Source organism: Leptinotarsa decemlineata, unplaced genomic scaffold (assembly GCF_025532065.1).
Source record: "Leptinotarsa decemlineata unplaced genomic scaffold, Ldec_3_MD MMD2_tig00004307_RagTag_RagTag, whole genome shotgun sequence".
NCBI lineage: Eukaryota > Metazoa > Arthropoda > Insecta > Coleoptera > Chrysomelidae > Leptinotarsa > Leptinotarsa decemlineata.
This window is the reverse complement of record NW_027412606.1, coordinates 1,180,435-1,199,791: the sequence shown is the minus strand read 5'-3', so window position 1 is coordinate 1,199,791 and position 19,357 is coordinate 1,180,435. Positions and strand designations below refer to the sequence as shown.

The 19,357-nt window shown below is 35.4% G+C and overlaps 1 protein-coding gene across 1 annotated transcript in view; it reads left to right on the top strand.

Annotated features, from left to right (window-relative positions):
- The first annotated feature begins 2,596 nt into the window (after positions 1–2,596).
- Positions 2,597–19,357, top strand: part of m (zona pellucida domain-containing protein miniature) — a 35,968-nt gene continuing 19,207 nt past the window's right edge. The window contains exons 1-3 of the mRNA XM_074178736.1: positions 2,597–2,939; positions 5,916–5,999; positions 9,952–10,381. Of these exons, the coding sequence (XP_074034837.1) occupies positions 2,916–2,939; positions 5,916–5,999; positions 9,952–10,381 (538 nt within the window). The 5' untranslated portion in view covers positions 2,597–2,915. The remainder of the gene's footprint in view (positions 2,940–5,915; positions 6,000–9,951; positions 10,382–19,357) is intronic.

The following is a 19,357-nucleotide window of genomic DNA, read 5'->3' as shown; positions in this document are numbered from 1 at the left end:
ACTTTGATTCCGGGGTAGACAAACGTGGCGAAAAGGGGGGAGTTTTAGTGGCTGCACCACTCACTCGCAGAGCAAAAAAAAAAGGTTAAGTTAGGTTAGGTTAGGTTAGGTTAGCTTAAATTAGGTTAGGTTAGTAACACCCGGATATTTCGATTTTTTGATCGTTTCTGGGTCTATTCGACGCCCCGATTCACGTGCCGATAACCGTTTTCGGAGGAAGTTTATAGTTCTCGAGATACGGTCTTGGAAAAATACCGGAAAAATTGTTTCTCGGTTCCGGGAGTAGTCGCAAGAGATTCCTGATAGCCGAATTAGTCGAAAAAAGTCGTTTTCCAGAAAATCCGTTTTTCAAAATTTTCCTGATTTTGGGTTGGGTTGGCCTTGGGTTGGCTTGATTGGGTTGACCATGGGTTGGCCCGATAAGGTTGGCCTCGGGTTGGGTTGACCTTCTTGGGTTGGCTCATTTTTTCCGTTTTGGGTTGGCCTAAGTCCTTATCAATCTATTCCCCGTATTTTAGTAATTCATTTGAAAAGATTCTCTCCAACGGAAAGATTCAGAGGCAAATTGAATGTTTCCATTGACTTTTCTTCAGATGGATTAGATATGAGCAGTTATGTAGCAGACAATGTGGCTCCTTGTCGTTATAATATATATGCACTTTCAAATCACAGTGGGACTACTTACAACGGACATTACACAGCATATTGCAGACACCCATATAGTGGCACGTAGCATGAATACAACGATTCACCCTGTAACGCGTGTTCAATCTTTTCAAACTAAAAGTAACTCAAACGAATGAAAACAAAAAAAAAATAAGAGAAACCAAAACAAATCACTTTACCTGTCGATGCTTAAGTACACGCGTACAAAGGGGATGCACGGCTTCAGTCGTAGAGTTTGGGGGTAGGTTTTATTATAAAAAAAAGGGGCGCCACTGGCTCTCAAGCAGCCCAAGCCAGAGGACTTCCAGATCTCGAGGAACCAACAGGTAATTTTCGTGAAATGATCACCATTAAAATAATTGAGGGATGTATTGATTATATGTGAATATATTGAAACTTAGCTTCTGAGTATATCGAATAATTCAATGATAAGAACAAAAATATCCCACAAGAACCCTACAAATTTGAATGAAAAACAATTCGTGTATTTGTTACTCAAGAATTGGAAATATAAAAAAAAACTACATTACCTCTTTTATGGAAGGAGGTTTCTCTCAAAATCAATGAATACCAGTAAATATATAGTTTTTTTGCTAGGGCCTTGAGCTTTGTTTTTGTTTAACCAGATTTATTTTAGATCTTTAACTTTGGTGCAATTCAAATCCCATTTAGGGTAACAGTTTTTCACACTGATCAATACCATACGTAACGTGACACAACTGTTTAATATGAAAATTTACGTTGAAATCCCAAAAACTTGGTACGAATTGATAAATCGAATAAACGTAGATTTTCTAGCGACCAATAGACAAAGACTCATTCAATCGTGGGTGTTCTGTCGTTATCCCGTAAATATTCGTAGGAATCATGCGTATCGATCGGAGTATCGGGAGTCAATATATTTACGGGGGGATTCTCGAGGTAATTAAAATAATCTTAATGTTGTCGCGGTATTTTAAACCGTGACAACCCTTGTTCCCAATTTCGCCAAAATCACTTGTGAGCGATGAGGCATATGTCCTCTTTTATGAACAGGAGGGAACGAAGCAGCACCTTTGATGTGATTTTTTTTCTTCTTTCCTTTTTTTTATAATCTTAGTTCTTTGAATTGATTTGTATTTCATGATTGTTCCAAATTTCATGATTTATTGTACTATTCAATATTAACAAGGATTGTATAAACTTTATGTTTGTGAAGTAAGCAAACAGTCTACAGAATGAATATTTCAAATATTGTTAATATTTTATTTCTGGCCTACACGAGTCGCGCATCTTCAATTTGAATATTATTCTCAAAGCTCTTTTCTAGATAACGAATATACTCTGCTTCAAAATCTGGCTGCCTGAGACCCAGAAAGGAATTCCATACCGGAGATGACACCCCATAAGTGATTAGGATGCATTTGCTGCTGCTGAAAATCCGAGTTCACGAGATATCACATTTATGGCAAAGCAGCCAGAAGATAATTCCTTTTTTAAAGCAGTAATTTGCGTAGGTATCAAATTGTAATTTACTGTCAATAATTATATCAAGAATATACTTTCAATCATGTGTTCACCAAGCTCTATTGTTTAATAAAATGATGCGACATGATTGAATCCTGTGGAATGGATAAAGAAATCAAATTATTTTTTGAATCTGTATCACTGTTACTCATTTGCAGTAATGTATTGTGCATTATTAAAATATAACAGCAATTTATTTTTTACCGTTGAAGTGGATTTCATTAACGAGTGACCTGATTAGTCCAGAAATCTACGCCTGAATTCATAAATCTCGAACATAGTGCACAATTTCGAGAAGAATTAGGAATGAAGATGAAAATCAATCAATTGAACATGTGTCATGTGTTGCTGGTATAGTTCCTGGCGATCTTTTAGTGAGTGTCGTTGGCCTTTAGTGTCTGTTCACCATCACTCCCGCTTCTACTGCTGGCCCCGCAGTCCACCTGCTCTACCGAGATTCGATTGGTAGACGACTCGCATTACTAGTCTTCATCCTGACCGTGTCTTTATTGTCTTCAGTTACTGAAGAACACCTGAGAGAGCTTCAAAAACACTCTTCTCGTGGATAATACGTGCGCGATATCTCGTGACATGAATGAATAAAAGCCGTCTAGTAGAAGATAATTCCGTTATGTGGAATTTGTTGTGCAACTTAACGTGATCTACTGATGATTTTGTGTGCAGCCGACTGAGAATCACACGTGCCGACTTCGAAATAAAATGGTTTTAGTGGTTTGAAGAGGATGGAATTGCAGAATTTGATTACAGTAAGTCTCTCAATAATATCTCTAGATGATACAAGTCAAATTACTTACCTTTGAGAGACGACCCTTGAGAAAAAATTCTTTAAGTGATACTGATTAAAAGAAAATCAACTGAAATGCAGCTGAAACTTGTCTTAGATCTAGAGATGAATTCATTCAAGATTTTTTTATACCGTCTTTCTGAAATAGAAATGCGTTTATTTGAACTCTTTGCGAAATCAATCAAAGCTGAGATGGTTTTCACAACTGTCGGTAACGGTTGATGTCTCTAAATTATAATAAAAAAAGAATCTTTCAAAGAGGCCACCTTCCAGTACTGTTTGCGTATTTATATACCTAGTTGTTGTTTAAGAATCAGTTTGGATCATCTTTTGATTATAGTTTCATTCAGCAGAATAAAGTTTGTGCTAGTTTTTGTGTCAAAATACAGACAAACTTCAACAAATTCAAGAAAGAACTAAAATCATTTTTAGTTCATGACAGTTTTCATTCAGTCTCAGAATATTCAGAAAAGAAGTGATAGGTATATTTCCGAATCTATTTAGTGATGTGTACGAGTATACAGGGTGTTCCAAATAAGGTCGGCACCACTGCCAACTCCGTTATTATTGATGCTACGAATTCGTTTGAATAGGCAAAAAATTGACAGTCGCGTTCTCAAAATGGTTCATGAAATTAATTTTTGGGAATGGAACACCCTATATTTTATCATACATTTCTATTCGTAATAACATTCGCACCGACAAAGCACATACGATACTGTATTTTTTTTGTTTTCGGCATTGAAAAGGTCATTAAAAATGCTACCAGTTTGTCCACTTAACCGAATTCGTATCATAAATAATAATGGAGTTGGCAATGGTGCCGACTTAATTTGGAACACCCTGTATATGTACGTGTGTGAGTACATATATATGTGAATAATGTTGAGTTTGAAGTGTTTTAATATTGTATATGTACTGTATTTGTTTCCATAGTATACATGTATATTTTTATCTGACAATTCTTATATCACTTTTGTGATCTATAGATACTCATTAGATACTGATTAACGGAAAAACAGATTTTTTTTTCAATAAATAATTTGGTTGATTTGATTGATAATATGAACGTAAAACGCCCAGAATTGAGTACCTACAACGTAATATAATAGGTTCGCAGTGCTCAATTATTGAAACATATGCTTTCCTCAAAATTTTTCGAATATTTCAACTAATTTGAATGAAAATCTTAACTGGGACAATATAATCTGAAAAACACGAACGGAGCATAAACTCTGTAAAAATTTAATTGTTTCAACATCATACCTGCGATTGATCATTAATTATAAATGGATTATATTCTGTTTCCTAATAATAAAAAGTAATGAATGCTCATTATAAACGCTAACAGACTGCTTGAACGAAATTCTGTGATCGCATTATGATTTACCATGGCTGTTAAAGGTAAATACTCTACCAGGTCCACCATATTTTTGTATCCGAGCAAAATAATGTGTGTGAGTTCGGGTCGATTTATTACCTGCAGTGGCGTGCGTTTGGATATTTAATAAAAAATACTTGTTTTATTAGTTTACATACAACTGATATCGTTTCAACATTTTATTAAAGAAAGCGGCCGTGAAACTATATTGTTGGTTGAGAGAGCACGACGTATTTATTAGCCTGAGAGTCTACCTGAGGAACTAAATCACTTAAAATATGCATGGGAGACATATTTAGCAGCCTGAGAGTCTGCCTGAGGAACTAAATCACTTGAAAAAATGCATAAGAGAATTCCATAAGACCTATGAGAGAGAAAACTAAAGTAACCTCAGCTAGGCTGGTGTTTAGTGTTTCGAATCACCAAGTGATCATCTTCAGAAGAACGATTGAACTGAATATACATACAATATCAACCTTATTTATATCATATATAACTCTGCTGCGTATTAATTGTTTCAAATTAGTCTTATAATGTACTAGTTTCGAATTAATTTTACAATGTGGCCATATGTAATATTCAGGGGGAACTGATAATTACAATATTATTTCAACAAGCTGAGTGTTCCTTATATCTTCATTTAATAGATCTTTCAGTCTGTCCAAAATATTTTGCATTCCAGACTTCAAATTCTCGACTTTGTCCTTTGGATTTCCTAAAAGGCTCTGTAGTGTACGACTTGTTTTAAATACCACCTTCGTATTTAATTCTTTGAAAATCTTTCCAAAGTTTTTCGTGTAAAGGTGGTATGGAACTGAGAAATATTTATCTTGATTTTCGTCGTTTCTACAAGCCGAGATTTCGAGAGACGAAGGTACCTAGCAGAGGTGTCTATGATATAAATAAGGATGACAATGTATGTATATTTAGTTCAATCTTTCTCTTGAAGAGGAAGAAACCACGTGTCGAGGTGTTGAAAATGACGGTTTGGTCTTGGAATAACACTCTAATGATATTCGATATCTAAAGAATACTTCTCCAAAAATTTTCATTTTGGAAAAATGTTATCATACCGTCAGAAGAGAAGATATAATTGGAACCTCCGAAATGAAAATAATTTTTTCATACACCAGAACTAGAACACTTTCCAAAGATAAATTCAACTTCAGCAATTTCATCCATGCCAATCTACCAATAACTCTTTGTTTGGCTCCCAAATCTAATAATCTAGAGAATACTTTTCCAAAAATGAAAATTTCTGGGGAAGTATTTACACAACAAAAACAAAAAGTACTTCTTCTAGTTGTGAAGCATTTTTGGAACCTTTGATGTAGTAATGAATATTGTTAGAGTTTTATCCCAACACCAAACCGTTATTTTGACACCTCGACACTCGTTTCGATCACCAAGTGATCATCTTCAAGAGGAAGATTAATCAGTAATCTCCTGATGAAGTAAACCTAGTAAACGATACGCGCATTGAGAGAAAATACTCTAGCTCTGATTCATGAATACGTGTGGCAGTAAAAGTCATAATTCTTCTGTTTTTTTTTTCAGGATCGAAATAAGATGCTCATAGAACGCTATATCTGGCGACTTCTAGGGGTGCATTCTACAGTCATCATTTTCTACATTATTTCAGTGAGTATACCCAATTTTAGTGATAATTTTAGTGCGTAATTAGGATCGGTGTTTTGAGAGAATTAATTCAATTCGAAATTCATTCATACATGCAGTTGAGCCGCGTTGAAATGACCTGAGAGAAGGTATCACTTCATTGGTAGATAAAAATTATTTGGAAAGGTTTCTGGAGTATCTTTTTCAAAAAAAATCATTCGCAGTACAATTTGTGTGTCAGGTAATCGAAATCCTATTGAAATTGAACAATGACTTCAACAAGTCGATTGAATCACTGGTATTGCCCATATGCTGTGCTACCAGGTCAACTTGAAATAACTGTTATAAGACAAACCCATGGTTAGTGATTATTTGTCTTCATTTTGTATTGATGATACATCTGTTAGTCCCGTAAAAAGGAACAGCTTTTTAAAAGTGAACCTTGTGAATCGAATCCATTATAATATTGATTTTGAATATAACTGGAATTGTCATGGAAATAGTAGGTCATCGGCATATTGTTGATATTGGGATTAATCTTCATTTTTCAAATTGTTTTATCTAATAAAATTATCTAGGTGGGCAAGTATGAACATTTTTATGTCTTGAAAATAAACATGAGATAGATTTCCGAATATGCCCATTCGAAATCAATTCATTTACAAAAGCATAACAAATCCTTATACAGTGCATTTCTTTAATGCCCTCCCTTTTATTTTTTGAATGAGTCAACACAAAAAATTGAAATTTGAGATAATGAAATTAATGCATGAATACTTTATTTTGAAGTGAAATTGACAGATGAAACTTTCGAAATGACGACTGGGCGCCATCTAGGAAAAAAAATAAGTAGAAAAGTGGGTCTTGTTATACATCTTTTTGAAGCTCCTGACAAATGCTTCCCAACACTAGAATATAATGGCAATAGTTTCAACTACTACAAAATGGCGCAACTTATAATAATTGCTTGAATAAATTGATATTCAACTACATATAATGAGGTAATAAGCTTGAGGTCAGTTCAGAAGATGCTCGAAATGGTTGCCTTGAACTTCTTGACATATAAACAGCCTATCCGATATTTTACGCCGAACATTTTCGAACACAGTAACGTCAATATCTCTACAAATATTTATTATTCTCTGCCGTATATCCAATATTGAAGCGGGTTCAGTTTCGTACAACTTTTGCTTCAAATAGCCCCCAAAAAAAGTTCAAAGGTGTCAAATCTGGCGAGCGGGCTGGCCATTCTGTAGGGCCTCGACGGCCAATCCAACGACCGGGAATAGACTCGGCCCCGATTGAGCGAGACAGACAGCCGGAGCGAGAAAGACAGCCAGGCATCCAACCGTGGTGTACCAGTGACGTCATCAGCCAGGCATACAACTAAATTGTCACGCGAGACAGGGTCAAATTGGTTCTATATCAGGTTTTTGAATAGATCAGGTTTTTGGATAGGTTGAACGGATACTTGATCTACTTCTATCGGGTCTGCTGAACTGGTTTTGATCCGGTTATGAACAGGTTTTATCAGGTTTGAACTGGTTTACAACAGGTCTGAACTGGTAATAATCTGATAATGTGGTTAGAGGGTCAACAGTAGTTTCCAGCACAACTGGTAGTTGTGAATTTGGATACAAATTTCCTCAAATATTTTCTACAGATAGAACGTTTCGGAAAACGTTTATTGAGAATCCTTTCGGTCTCGTGAAAGTTAAGCGTCGCACCGTTAACAAAAATCGCGTCAATTTTTTCTTCCAATGGACGAGAATTGACCATTTTAGAGATTGTTGACGTGGTACATTTCTACTAGTGAAACTGAAAACTAAATGAGAATATTCTAACTGAACAATGATGTTCATTGTCGTACTGACATTTTTTGGCGTTTTTATAAACAAAAAATAACTTAACAAACCTTATCGGGTTGTTGGAATTGCAGCATGGCAGATAAAAAAGGATATTTCTAGAAATATCTGTATTAATGTGTTTTGTCTTCAGGAAATTATTAAATGTTCCGCCATTTTGTAGCTGGTGAAGATATTGACTTCATATTCTAGGGTTGTGAAGTATTCGTCAGGAGCTTCGAAATGATGTATCACAAGACCCCTTTTTCCATATATTTTTTTCCCAGATGGTGCCCAGTCGAAATGATTCATACTTTATCGACCCATCAGGCAGCTACAGCAACCATATTATCCAACGAATCAGTAAGAAAGGTAATTGAATTACACAAATTCCATCTATATGAGATGCAAATCCTTCAATGACGATGACCCCGACAGAAAAATTGCCTTTTGTGTAACTATGACAGCTAGAATCATCGCAGAACCGTGGTTCATCAAAAATATTTGCTTGAACGACGAGTGCATTTTTTATTTGAATGGGCACGCAAATAAACAAAAATGTCGTTAGTGGAGTGACGAGAACCCAGGGTTATTTAGAGAAGGGCATACGCAATACCGCGAAAAAGTTTGGGCTGGTATATTTGGAGATGTTATTATTAGTCCATGTTTATAGAAAATAATTCAAATGGCGAAATAGTTCATGAATTAGAGAATCAGTAAGAGAGTCAACCACAGTTTGTTGATAAGTAAACTTCATGTAATAGGTTTTCCAACTTGGTTGACATGTTGGTTAAACAGTTTATCTGATAGGAAACAGCTGGTAAAAATTCAAAACCACATTTCCAGTGATATTCAGGTCACATCAGGCGTACCGCAGGGATCACATCTGGGTCCACTTCTCTTTAATATTTTTATTAATGATATAGCTCTAAACTTTCGCCACTGTAAATATCTTCTCTTCGCTGATGACCTCAAAATTTATATGACAACCTAGACTGTAAATGTCTTCAATCTGATCTGAACGAATTGATCAACTGGTCACAAAATAATGGAATGTCTCTAGTGCTTTGTCACGTTTTGTAAGATTAGGTAATGAATATTGCAATAGAGGTTTAGATTTTAATCGACAAACATTAAATACATTCTAAACCAACCTAAAAAGATTAGTAGTATGAGTGTCCGTCTATTACTGTAATACTGTTGAATTGTTCATTTTTAGTACACATTTAGTTTGAGTATGTATCTGTATTTTCATATGTAAAAAAGGTGAAATCCGTTTATTAATAAATAAATGAATAAATACATTTATCTGAAGAAGAAAATCTATCATATTACATTTTTAATAGGATGGGGCACCTCCTCATTATGTAGTTTCAGTAAGACAATGGTTAGATAATAATTTTGCTAATCAGTAGATTGAAAGAAGAGGTCCCATTGAATAGCCTTCTAGATTCCCGGACCTTTTTCCCCTTGATTTTGAAGAGTTTGAAAATAAACTCTATTGTCTTAAAGAAATGGAAATAATTTTGAACATTTCCTAAAGTAATAATAGAAATAAAAAGTTTAATTCAAGCAAATAGTATTTTATTTGATAAACCAAAAACTCTTACATCGAATGTAGCTTTGTAGGGTACCACTGAAGAGCATTTGCCTGGGGACGAGGAGGTGAGTGAAAATAAGTTAGCTATTACATCATTTTGTTTCCCCTTTCCTATAATGAAAGTCGTTTTCAGCATTTTTTATATTTTGTTTGGTTGCTCAGATATATTCATTGTAAGTTTTCAGAGTGTCACCCTGTATATCTTGGGTGTATTCCGTTCGTCTTTGATTTAATCACAACGTTTCGGTAAGAACCCACTTGCCATATTCATGTGTTCTGCTTGGTAGCTGAACTTGAAACCGAACTTTATTACTGTTAAAATAACGAATTTCACCGGATCAACAGTGAGGAATATTCAATGAGTAATTAAAATAAAAAAGGAATTATTGTTGCGGAATTGATCGAGTTTGATGTCGAAAAATTCATGTCACAATTTGAGAACAGACTAACTGAGAACTGAAGTCATTCCAAACCATACTGGATTCCATTTCCCACTATAGAAAATGCTATTAACTCATTTCTTTCGTTTCAGTTTGCGAATGCGGTTATCGCTAGTGATCTTTGGCCATTGGACAGACCAGAAGGGATGCCCGCAATCCAGTCTTTGGAAGTGATGTGCGGAAAAGATCATATGGATGTGCACCTGACTTTTTCGCAGCCTTTCGAAGGCATAGTTTCCTCCAAAGGACAGCACGGGGATCCAAGATGTGTGTATGTTCCTCCATCAACTGGACAAACTTTATTTTCGTTTCGGATAGCTTACGCTAGGTGTGGAACAAAACCAGATTTACACGGACAATTTTACGAAAATACCGTTGTTGTGCAATATGATAAGGATCTTTTGGAAGTTTGGGATGAAGCGAAACGCCTGAGGTGTGAGTGGTTTAATGATTATGAGAAGACTGCTTCCAAACCGCCCATGGTCATAGCTGATCTTGATGTTGTACAACTTGATTTCAGAGGTAAATTCAGCTTGAGACATTGAATACCTTTTCATTTGCAATATTTTTTTCTAAAAACGTCTTTGTGTGACTACAGTTTCTTGCGAGCTCACTTGTCAATATTTTGAAAATTTTGAGCCTTAAGCCAGTCTAGGTGATTATTGTTAAAGCATGTGTGCTGCAGAATTACCTACTGTTAATTTTCATCGACAAAAATGTCACCTGCATCTTTCTGAATAACACGAATATTATTGCATAGTCTATATTGTCGACCAGCAGCCTAATAGACTAGATGGAATAATAATAATTTCATTAACCATTTTCGGTAATCAATTTACATACGGTATGTCAATCATTGTAGGTATAGTCTATCCATTCCCAATTGGAACGGCAATAAAAATGAGAGTACAGTCATAAACCTAGTTGCCCAGATAATTAGTAAACGTGCTATCAAATGTAGTTGAGGAATAAAGCTGGACTGGTTGAATACTAATTTTTTGTCGTTTCACAATATTTCTTCATCAGTGCCGTGTGTTCGTGGGGTTAGGTGAGGTAGTGAGTGGTTTTGCAAACCGATTTTTGAATACTTTTTCTAGAGATCAATTATCCTAACACCAAACTGATATTTTTGCACTCGACGCGCGTTTCGCTAACAAGGTTAGCATCTTCAGGAGAAGCAAATTGATACTCAATCTAAAGACAAGGGTTAGCTGTTTATATACCTGAATATACAAATTAATTTGTCAACAATACATATGGCTTTATGAGAGACCTTTCGAAACAAATGATAACATTACGTGTGTCAATCGACAGGGATCCGGAATTTGAAAATAAGGACTTACATGTTCAAGTTTAGCGAGTAATTTCAAATATTCATGAATGCTTGAAGAAGGAAAACTGTCACACTGTGAATAGAATATGCGAGTTAACGAAACTATCTCGTTCGACAGTTCTTCGAGTCATTAAAATAGGGGATGTCATTGACCATGCAATGAAACAAAAACAAAGGAATGAAAAATTCGCAAACGTTGATGGTGCTACAAAAGATGTGATTCGGCGAACAATGTATGGTATATACCAAAAAAATGAAGTACCAACCTTGGAAATGATTACACGACTATCCCGATTAGGATTACAAGTCTTTAGAAACTCTACGAGGTGTCTTATTGTCTTGTGGTTTCAAATATAAAAATTAAGCAAACAGATGGTCATAATGGAATCGATACGCATTGTTCAACTCCGACAAGAATATTTGAGGGAATGAAAAGCTACCGAGAATCCAGCAGACATATAATCTAGCTCGACGAAACTTGGTTTGACACCCATGATGTTGTCAAATATGGCTGGGTACACGAAACCAAGTATTGTGCTTTGAATACACCTTCTTCAAGGGGAAAACGTGTTATAACTTTGCATGCCAGGAATGAAAGTGGTTTCATACCTAACGCTTTGCTTCTGTCGGCCAAAAATATAAAAGATTCGTCTGCTGATTACCACGAAGATATGACTGTGGCTTTATTCGAAACCTGGTTCAGTGAGCAGCTTCTCCCAAATATTCCTCCAAACTCGGTTATTGTTATGGATAACGCTTCGTATCATTCTCGGTTATTGACTACAATACCAAACAATAACACAAAAAAGCAGATATTGTTGATTTCATGCGAAATCATGACATGGAAATACCCGAAAAGATTCCAACGAAAAAGGTATTACTGGCGACCATAAAACAACGTGATTTCAAAAAAGAGTATATTATTGATTCGATGTGTGAAAAACGTGGTTATATTCTCCTACGTTTGCCTCCATAGTATTGTGTGTTCAATCCAATTGAAATGGTTTGGGCCACAATGAAAGAAAGCTTGCGGAAATGTAACCAGTCACCGACTTTGAATGCTGTAGTGCTTGACAATATAAGGCGAGTGGTGAATGGAGTAGGTAATAGTGATGTGTGGAAGAACTGTGTGGCCCACGTTATAAAAGAGGAGAACAAATATTATGTGCAAAGTTCCATAAATCCGATCGTTATTCAACCCGATGATGATTCCACCTCATCCGAATATAGCGAAGAAGAATTTTGATTTTTCTAACAATTTTGTTGGCCTCTATTATTTTGTATATATATGTTTGACTGACGAGAATTTGGTGTGATTATTTGTGTTTTCATTGTATTTTAGAGTTTTCGACTCGGAAATCAACTACCTTGAATTTCGAAGTTTTTCATAATTACCCATGGTGGAAAAATTCAGTTGAGATCACTTTTTCATGGGGTGATCATTTGCTATGATTGTAAGAATAAGTAACTGAAAAACTACCACTGAAAAATAATATGCCGACGCCTATGTCGGCATATTATTTTTTGCTTTTCCAATTGGTATTGGAAATACTATACTACATAGTATGTACATAAAAAGAATGAAAACAATAGTTTGCCATATTTGAAGGAAAAATTGAAGAATAAAAATGAAACATGAAAATAAGAACTTAAATCACGGCACATAATATACAAATGTCACAATTTTAAAAGGAACAAATACATAGTAAAGGTCAAAGTGAATAAATTCGTTATTTCGGTTACCGTACATATTCCAAAAAAATCCCGAAACACGTCAAATGTAAATTATAATTTGATATTCTTCAACGTAAAAATTCCACCCCTACCTTCAACCCCCTTCGAATGACAGGTACAACCCCCAATCTTTCAAAAGGGAAGGGAATCGTTATTCACATCTGAAGGTTTAGTTTTGCACACATTGCTCTTTACATATCCCCAAAAAAAGAAATCTAATGATGAAAGATCAGGTGATCGCGCTGGCCATTCAATCGATTCTCGTCTCCCTATCCATCGATTGGGAAATGTTGTATCGAGGTAATGCCGGACATTAGCTTGATAATGTAGTGGTCCTCCATCCTGCTGGAACCAGGAAGTAGTGCCAAATAATCATCCCCATTCCAGTTGCCCTTAATGGAAAAGGGACAAATGATATGGTTTCCTACAATCCCTGCCCAAACATTAATCTTTTGTGGGTCGCATTGCGTGCGTTCTTCTCTCATACAGTGAGGATTTTCCATTGACCAGTAGCGGCAATTTTGCCGATTAGCATGACTGTTAAGAGACAAAGTACACTCATCAGAAAACATAATGTTTTTCAATTGGATGATATTGATATCTAACATGTCCATCATTTGCTGACAGTAGGTATCATTTTATTTTATTTTAATATGTTTACTATCGATGTATGGCTAACATTGAATGTAGTTGATGCCTGTCTACTCGATGTATATGGGTTTTCCTCACACTCAAGCACCACATCTTATTTCAGTTCATCACTCATTGCATTAGTAGCTGCTTTTTTTTCTGCCCCACATAACCAATCTCGCTAAACTGCTTCTTTATTTTGCTTTTTGCTTATTGTTTCTTACCCATTGGTCCTTCCTGCGACCAATAAATCAGCCGAAAGGGTAGGGGAGCTGGACTCCAAACCTGAAAGAAACGAGGATGACGGCCTTCTATTGTTCCTTAAGTTATGGACGGTAAATCAGGAAATTTCTCATGAAATAGCTACTTCCTGTTGTGTTCGGGTTTTATCTCCGTAACCAATCTTTATTGTTGCAATAAACTTGAAAACGATAACATTTTTGAATAGGAAATGAAGGGACCTTTGAAACGATATATCACAAACCTATACTTCCTATTCAAAAAGTTGGGGGTTGTACCTGTCATTCGACGGGGGTTGAAGGTAGGGGTAGCATTTTTCCGTTGAAGTATGTCAAATTATAATTTAAATTTGACGTATTTCGGGATTTTGTTAAAATACGTACCGTTACCAAAATAATGAATTTATTCTATTTGGCTTTCATACACACTGTATATTACTTTACATTGGGGATTATTTCCACGAATTATTACCCCAATAGTCTGTTGAACTATTTAACTATTGAAAACATTTTTATTAAATTTGTTTTCGTATTATTATGATTTGAGCTCCTTGATTGAATTTGGAAATTAATTGTGAAGTGAGATAGCATTGTACATTGAAGAATTTTTAAATTTATTTGATTTGTGCGACCATTACATTACATTACATTACACATTAACATTCCACCATGACGTGTACGATAATTATGACTAAAAGAATTCGTTTCAAAAGATGCAAGATTGTGGAAGGTAACAAATACCCAACACAGGTCGATGAAAAACTGATTTTTCCTCCTTTTTTTGAATATGCAAGATTGTTTATTACAATACTAGGTTTGCAGCTATCACAATGACTCATATCAAGAATCAGCCTCAAAGTGCGTTTTTGAACAACAAATATTCTATTAAAATCCCTACCGCATCCCCATGACATTACATTTGAAGAAATAATGCCATTGTTAAATATATACTTAGGCGATTTTTCATCTACAAACAATTTCATTCGTCTAATCGCGAAAAGTGCTGCATTTAGTTTCTTGCAAACATTATCATATGCAGAGATTCATCTAAGATGGTACTTAGGAATTTAACACCATGTGACATCGATATTCCATCAGTATGGTTCAACAAAAATTGCGAGGAAGCTGTCGCCTCCAAAAATCTCGCCTATCGGCAGTAGCGTAAAAATCCCGGTGGTGAAAACCGAACTAGGTTTGTGAATGCTCGCAACAACTGCAAAATTAGGATAAATTAAAACAAAGAACTTCACCATCAGAGAATTAGGGACAACCTGCTTGACAATCCCAACAGGTGTAGATCCTTCTGGTCGGTAGCTGAAGCTGTTAATCATAATTTTACAAAATCCACAATTCCATCACTAACACAAGCGGATGGTTCAATTGCAACAACAGCCGTAGAAAAAGCAAATTTACTAGGAAAAGCACCACCCACTATTCCCCAATTATAATCCACAATGCCGGAAACTACTTTTCGACAGCGTCTAGTCAGACGAATTTTGAAACAGCTTAAAATCAACAAGGCCCTGATGAAGTGCCCGTCATCGTATTTAAAAAGTGGACAAATGAACTCGCAACAGTATTTTGCAGACTTTTCAACCCTTACAAGAAAGGGATTTTTCCCTCTTGTTGAAAATTTGCTCTCGTTCAGCCTGTTTCCAAAAAGGGCAAGAAAAATCTTCCAAATAACTATAGACTAGTCGCTTTACTATCAGTGATATCAAAAATCATGGAGTAAGTCGTGAACCATCATATCCTCAAATATTTGGGAGGTTTCAACATCTTGAGCGATCATCAATATCGCTTTCGGAAACAAAGATCAACAGGCGACCTTCTATCGTATGTCACCCATATTTGGAGTAACGCAATTGAGAAACATGGAGAAACAATAGCTGTTGCGCTTGATATTTCTAATGCCTTCAGTCGTGTGTGCCATGAAGGTTTGCTGGCCAAACTTTGATACAATGGCTTGTAAAATCATTTTTGTGTATGCCTCTCCAGCTTCCTGAAAGAACCAAGAGGTAAATCCATCAATAATCTCTTTGACACTTGTTAGTATATTTTCCAGTGTGAACCCAGTTATTATCATTCTGGTATCATCTGCAAACATAGTTATGAGACGATTGTCAACATGTTCTGAGAGATCGATAACAAATACCACAAAAGGTGAAGGTCCCACGTATATATCCAGCGATGGGTGGATGAATGTATACATGAACAAACAAAATGATCGAATTTGGAACGATACCAATCGAATATCGTCAAAATGTCTGCCGTGGCGGACATTTTGACGATATTATAATACAATTCAATTCAATTTATGAATTCATTTGATAATAATACATATATTTTGGTTACTGCTATAAAGAGGCATCTGCTTTAGGAGCAGAAATTGCCTAGGCAATTATTTTATATGTAAGTTAGTTGCGAGTATAGAGTATATAATCAATCAAAAAGAAGTTTGTTGTAATAAGAGGAGGAACCAACGGAGACAACAGGGATTGGTTTTCCTTTTATGCCTTCTAGGTGCATCACGGAATCAATAGAATAAATAAATATATCATTGTCTAAATTTAATCTATCGGAAATTTTTTGGAATTCATCGAGGTTTAGTAATCAGACCCCTCTTTCGCAGTGGGCACTTTGAAATCGAGAAATCGAACCTAAATTACTGACTGCAATACCAACTTACTAGCTTTTACATGCGCGGAGTTATTCTACTCTCTCCCAAAAATTAGGCTTTCCGACTTCATCATGCTTAGACAAATTCAAATATGAATATAAGCACATACACATTTTAAAGAAAAATCATCAGTAGTACACTCATCAGTGTGATTCGCTCCATTTAAATTGAGCAAACGAAGCGAAGTATGAAGCTCCAAGTGAATGCTGCTGGGTGTGTATCGAAGGCAACAACGTTTTTGAAATGGTTCAGAAAGTGTACAACTTTTTTTTGGGCTCTACTCGTCGATGGAACATTTAGGTCAAAAAAAATTGTTGAAAGTCTTTCACAAACCAGATGGTCAGCCCGAGCAGATGCAGTAAGCGCCTTGCATGAAGGTAATGAACAAGTTGTAGAAGGATAGATTCCATCGCGAAAGATGCAGAACAGACACGAGAAACTAGAGACGAAGCTCTTAGTCTGTCCAGAAAAATGGAAAAACTTTAATATATTATACTAACGGAAATTTGTAACTGTATATTGGAAAGAATAGACAAAAGAAGTAATTATCTTCAGAAAGAAACAATAACACTAGACGTTGCTTCTAATATGTTCACTTCACTTGATGATTTTATTATTAACCTCAGGGATAAATTTGATTACTTCGAATCGTTTGCCAAAAAAAGAAACCCGGAATCTGACTACAAGGACCTATCTCAAAGAACAAAACGCAGAAGTTCTCGCTAGAGTTTTTTATGGCTCTGCGCCGTCAGTCCAACTGAATGGAAGAGAGAAATTCAAAATTGAAACCTTCCTTCCCATAATTGATATCCTCAGCGTTCATTTAAAACAGCGATTAAGTTCGTATAAGAATATCAGTAAAAGTTTTCATTTATTTTTTCGCTTGAAAACTCTGAATTCTGAAGAGTTGGGACAAAGTTGCGAAGAATTTGCTGAATTTCATTATGAAGATGTTAACGAGAAAGGGGAAGAAATAGAATGTTTGCATTTAACAGAATATTCGAAAGTTGTTGACAGTAAAAATGAGGATTGTATATTAAAAATATATCAACTTTTGAAAGGAAACAAAATTGAAGACACGTTCCCAAATGTAGAAATCGCATTGAGCATCTTTTTAAGCATGATGGTAACTAACTGCAGTGCTGCTTCTTCTCCAAATTAAAAAGAATTAAAAATGAATTGAAAGAAGTACAGTGGTTCAAGAGAGATTAACCAGTTTGTCGCTGATGTCGACAGAATTTGATGTGCTAAAAAGCATAGATTTTAAAGAAGTGATTAACGATTTTGCCCATCTGAAATCTAGAAGGGTTCCTCTTCAAATAACATAGATTTTTAAGCACTAACCTGTTAATGCTAAAAAAGTTACTTTTGTCGACTATATCTATTACATTCATCTATTCGTTTCATGTGATTGTGTATAAAAATTAATATTTAACCTTGTTTATCTACTTTCTTTGTCTATTCTAACAAAATAGTGTCCTGTCAAAGTCATAGGGACCTCATTATCCTATTATGCCCAGGCCTCCAATAGGTTAAAGACGGACCTGTCAGTAATATACGTTTTTCCACTTGTATTTTCAAAGTTTTGTGATTTTTTATTTCTCTAAGGTCGGATGGGATAAGGTTGAAAAATTTTGGATCGAAATTCATAAACGATCTTTGGGTTAAAGATTTTTTGAAAGAGTGAAGTTGAAGGTTTTTGTTGAGAGTCGATCTGGTCATTCTTGTTTTCTCACCGTGAATTTTTTATGCGTATTATAATTCGTAGTAACGATTGATAAATGAAGAGTGTTTTTATATTGAGCAGGTTGGTATCTACATAGAGTAATAGAGTGGAGAATAATCTATCTTTTCTTAGTATGATCTTTATGAAGATGTTTTGTGCTCTCTGTAAAGATTGTAATGTGGTAATGAAAGCACCACCTCATACGACTATGCAGTATCTGATGATTGATTCAGTGAGACTTATAGTACAAAATAATCATGTTTTTCCTTAAGAGAATATCTCTCTGGATATAAGCAAGGCATCAATAGGCCATTCAAATGAATACAAAATTTCGATGGATTCATACTTCAAAGATGATTCAATATGATGGTCAACGTTTCCTGTTTCTATCAACAGTATTACCTTAAATAATTAATTACGAACATTCCCATTTTAATATGCCTACATTGCTTAGAAAATTGAAATTTTCAGACCGAGAATATTTTGAACGGGATTATTACTAGATTATAATGAACAATTATAACTAACAAGACACCGATATACAGAAATACGGGTTTACTGAGAACGGAACCGCTGTCTTGATATCCGGTCTCGCTGGTTACGTAGACGCCTTGTTCAATGATACTTCACCAGTATAACTCATTCCATGCCAGCTGATGTTGATCCTTCGAATGTAGCGGTATTTATGATTCTTGGAAGTAGGTGACCATCTTCTCTCTGCGGAACAATTCATTTTGTACATTTCCGGAGTTGTAGATACGTATGAATTACATTTAGTTTCGAATAATTAAACACGTTTATAATTCATTGCCGACTCGAACCACTGAATAGTTCTGATACCTCATGCAATTTAAAGAGTTTTCTTCACTCCAACACGAATACTGTTCCTTCGATTGATGACCTATTCAACATTTATAGAAAAACACTTTTACGGACTGCACAATCCCCATGGATTCTTTCAGTCCATTATCACATAAATTATCTGCATTCAGATCAATGGTACATGGAACATCTGTGATTCCCTCAACAGAAAAAGCTTTTCAAGAAGAAATGAAGACCATGAAGCAGGTAGTATCTAATAACCGCATTCCAGTTGACTCATTTGAGAATATCATCCCCAATAAAAACCAAAAATTGATCAGGAACGAACTATACC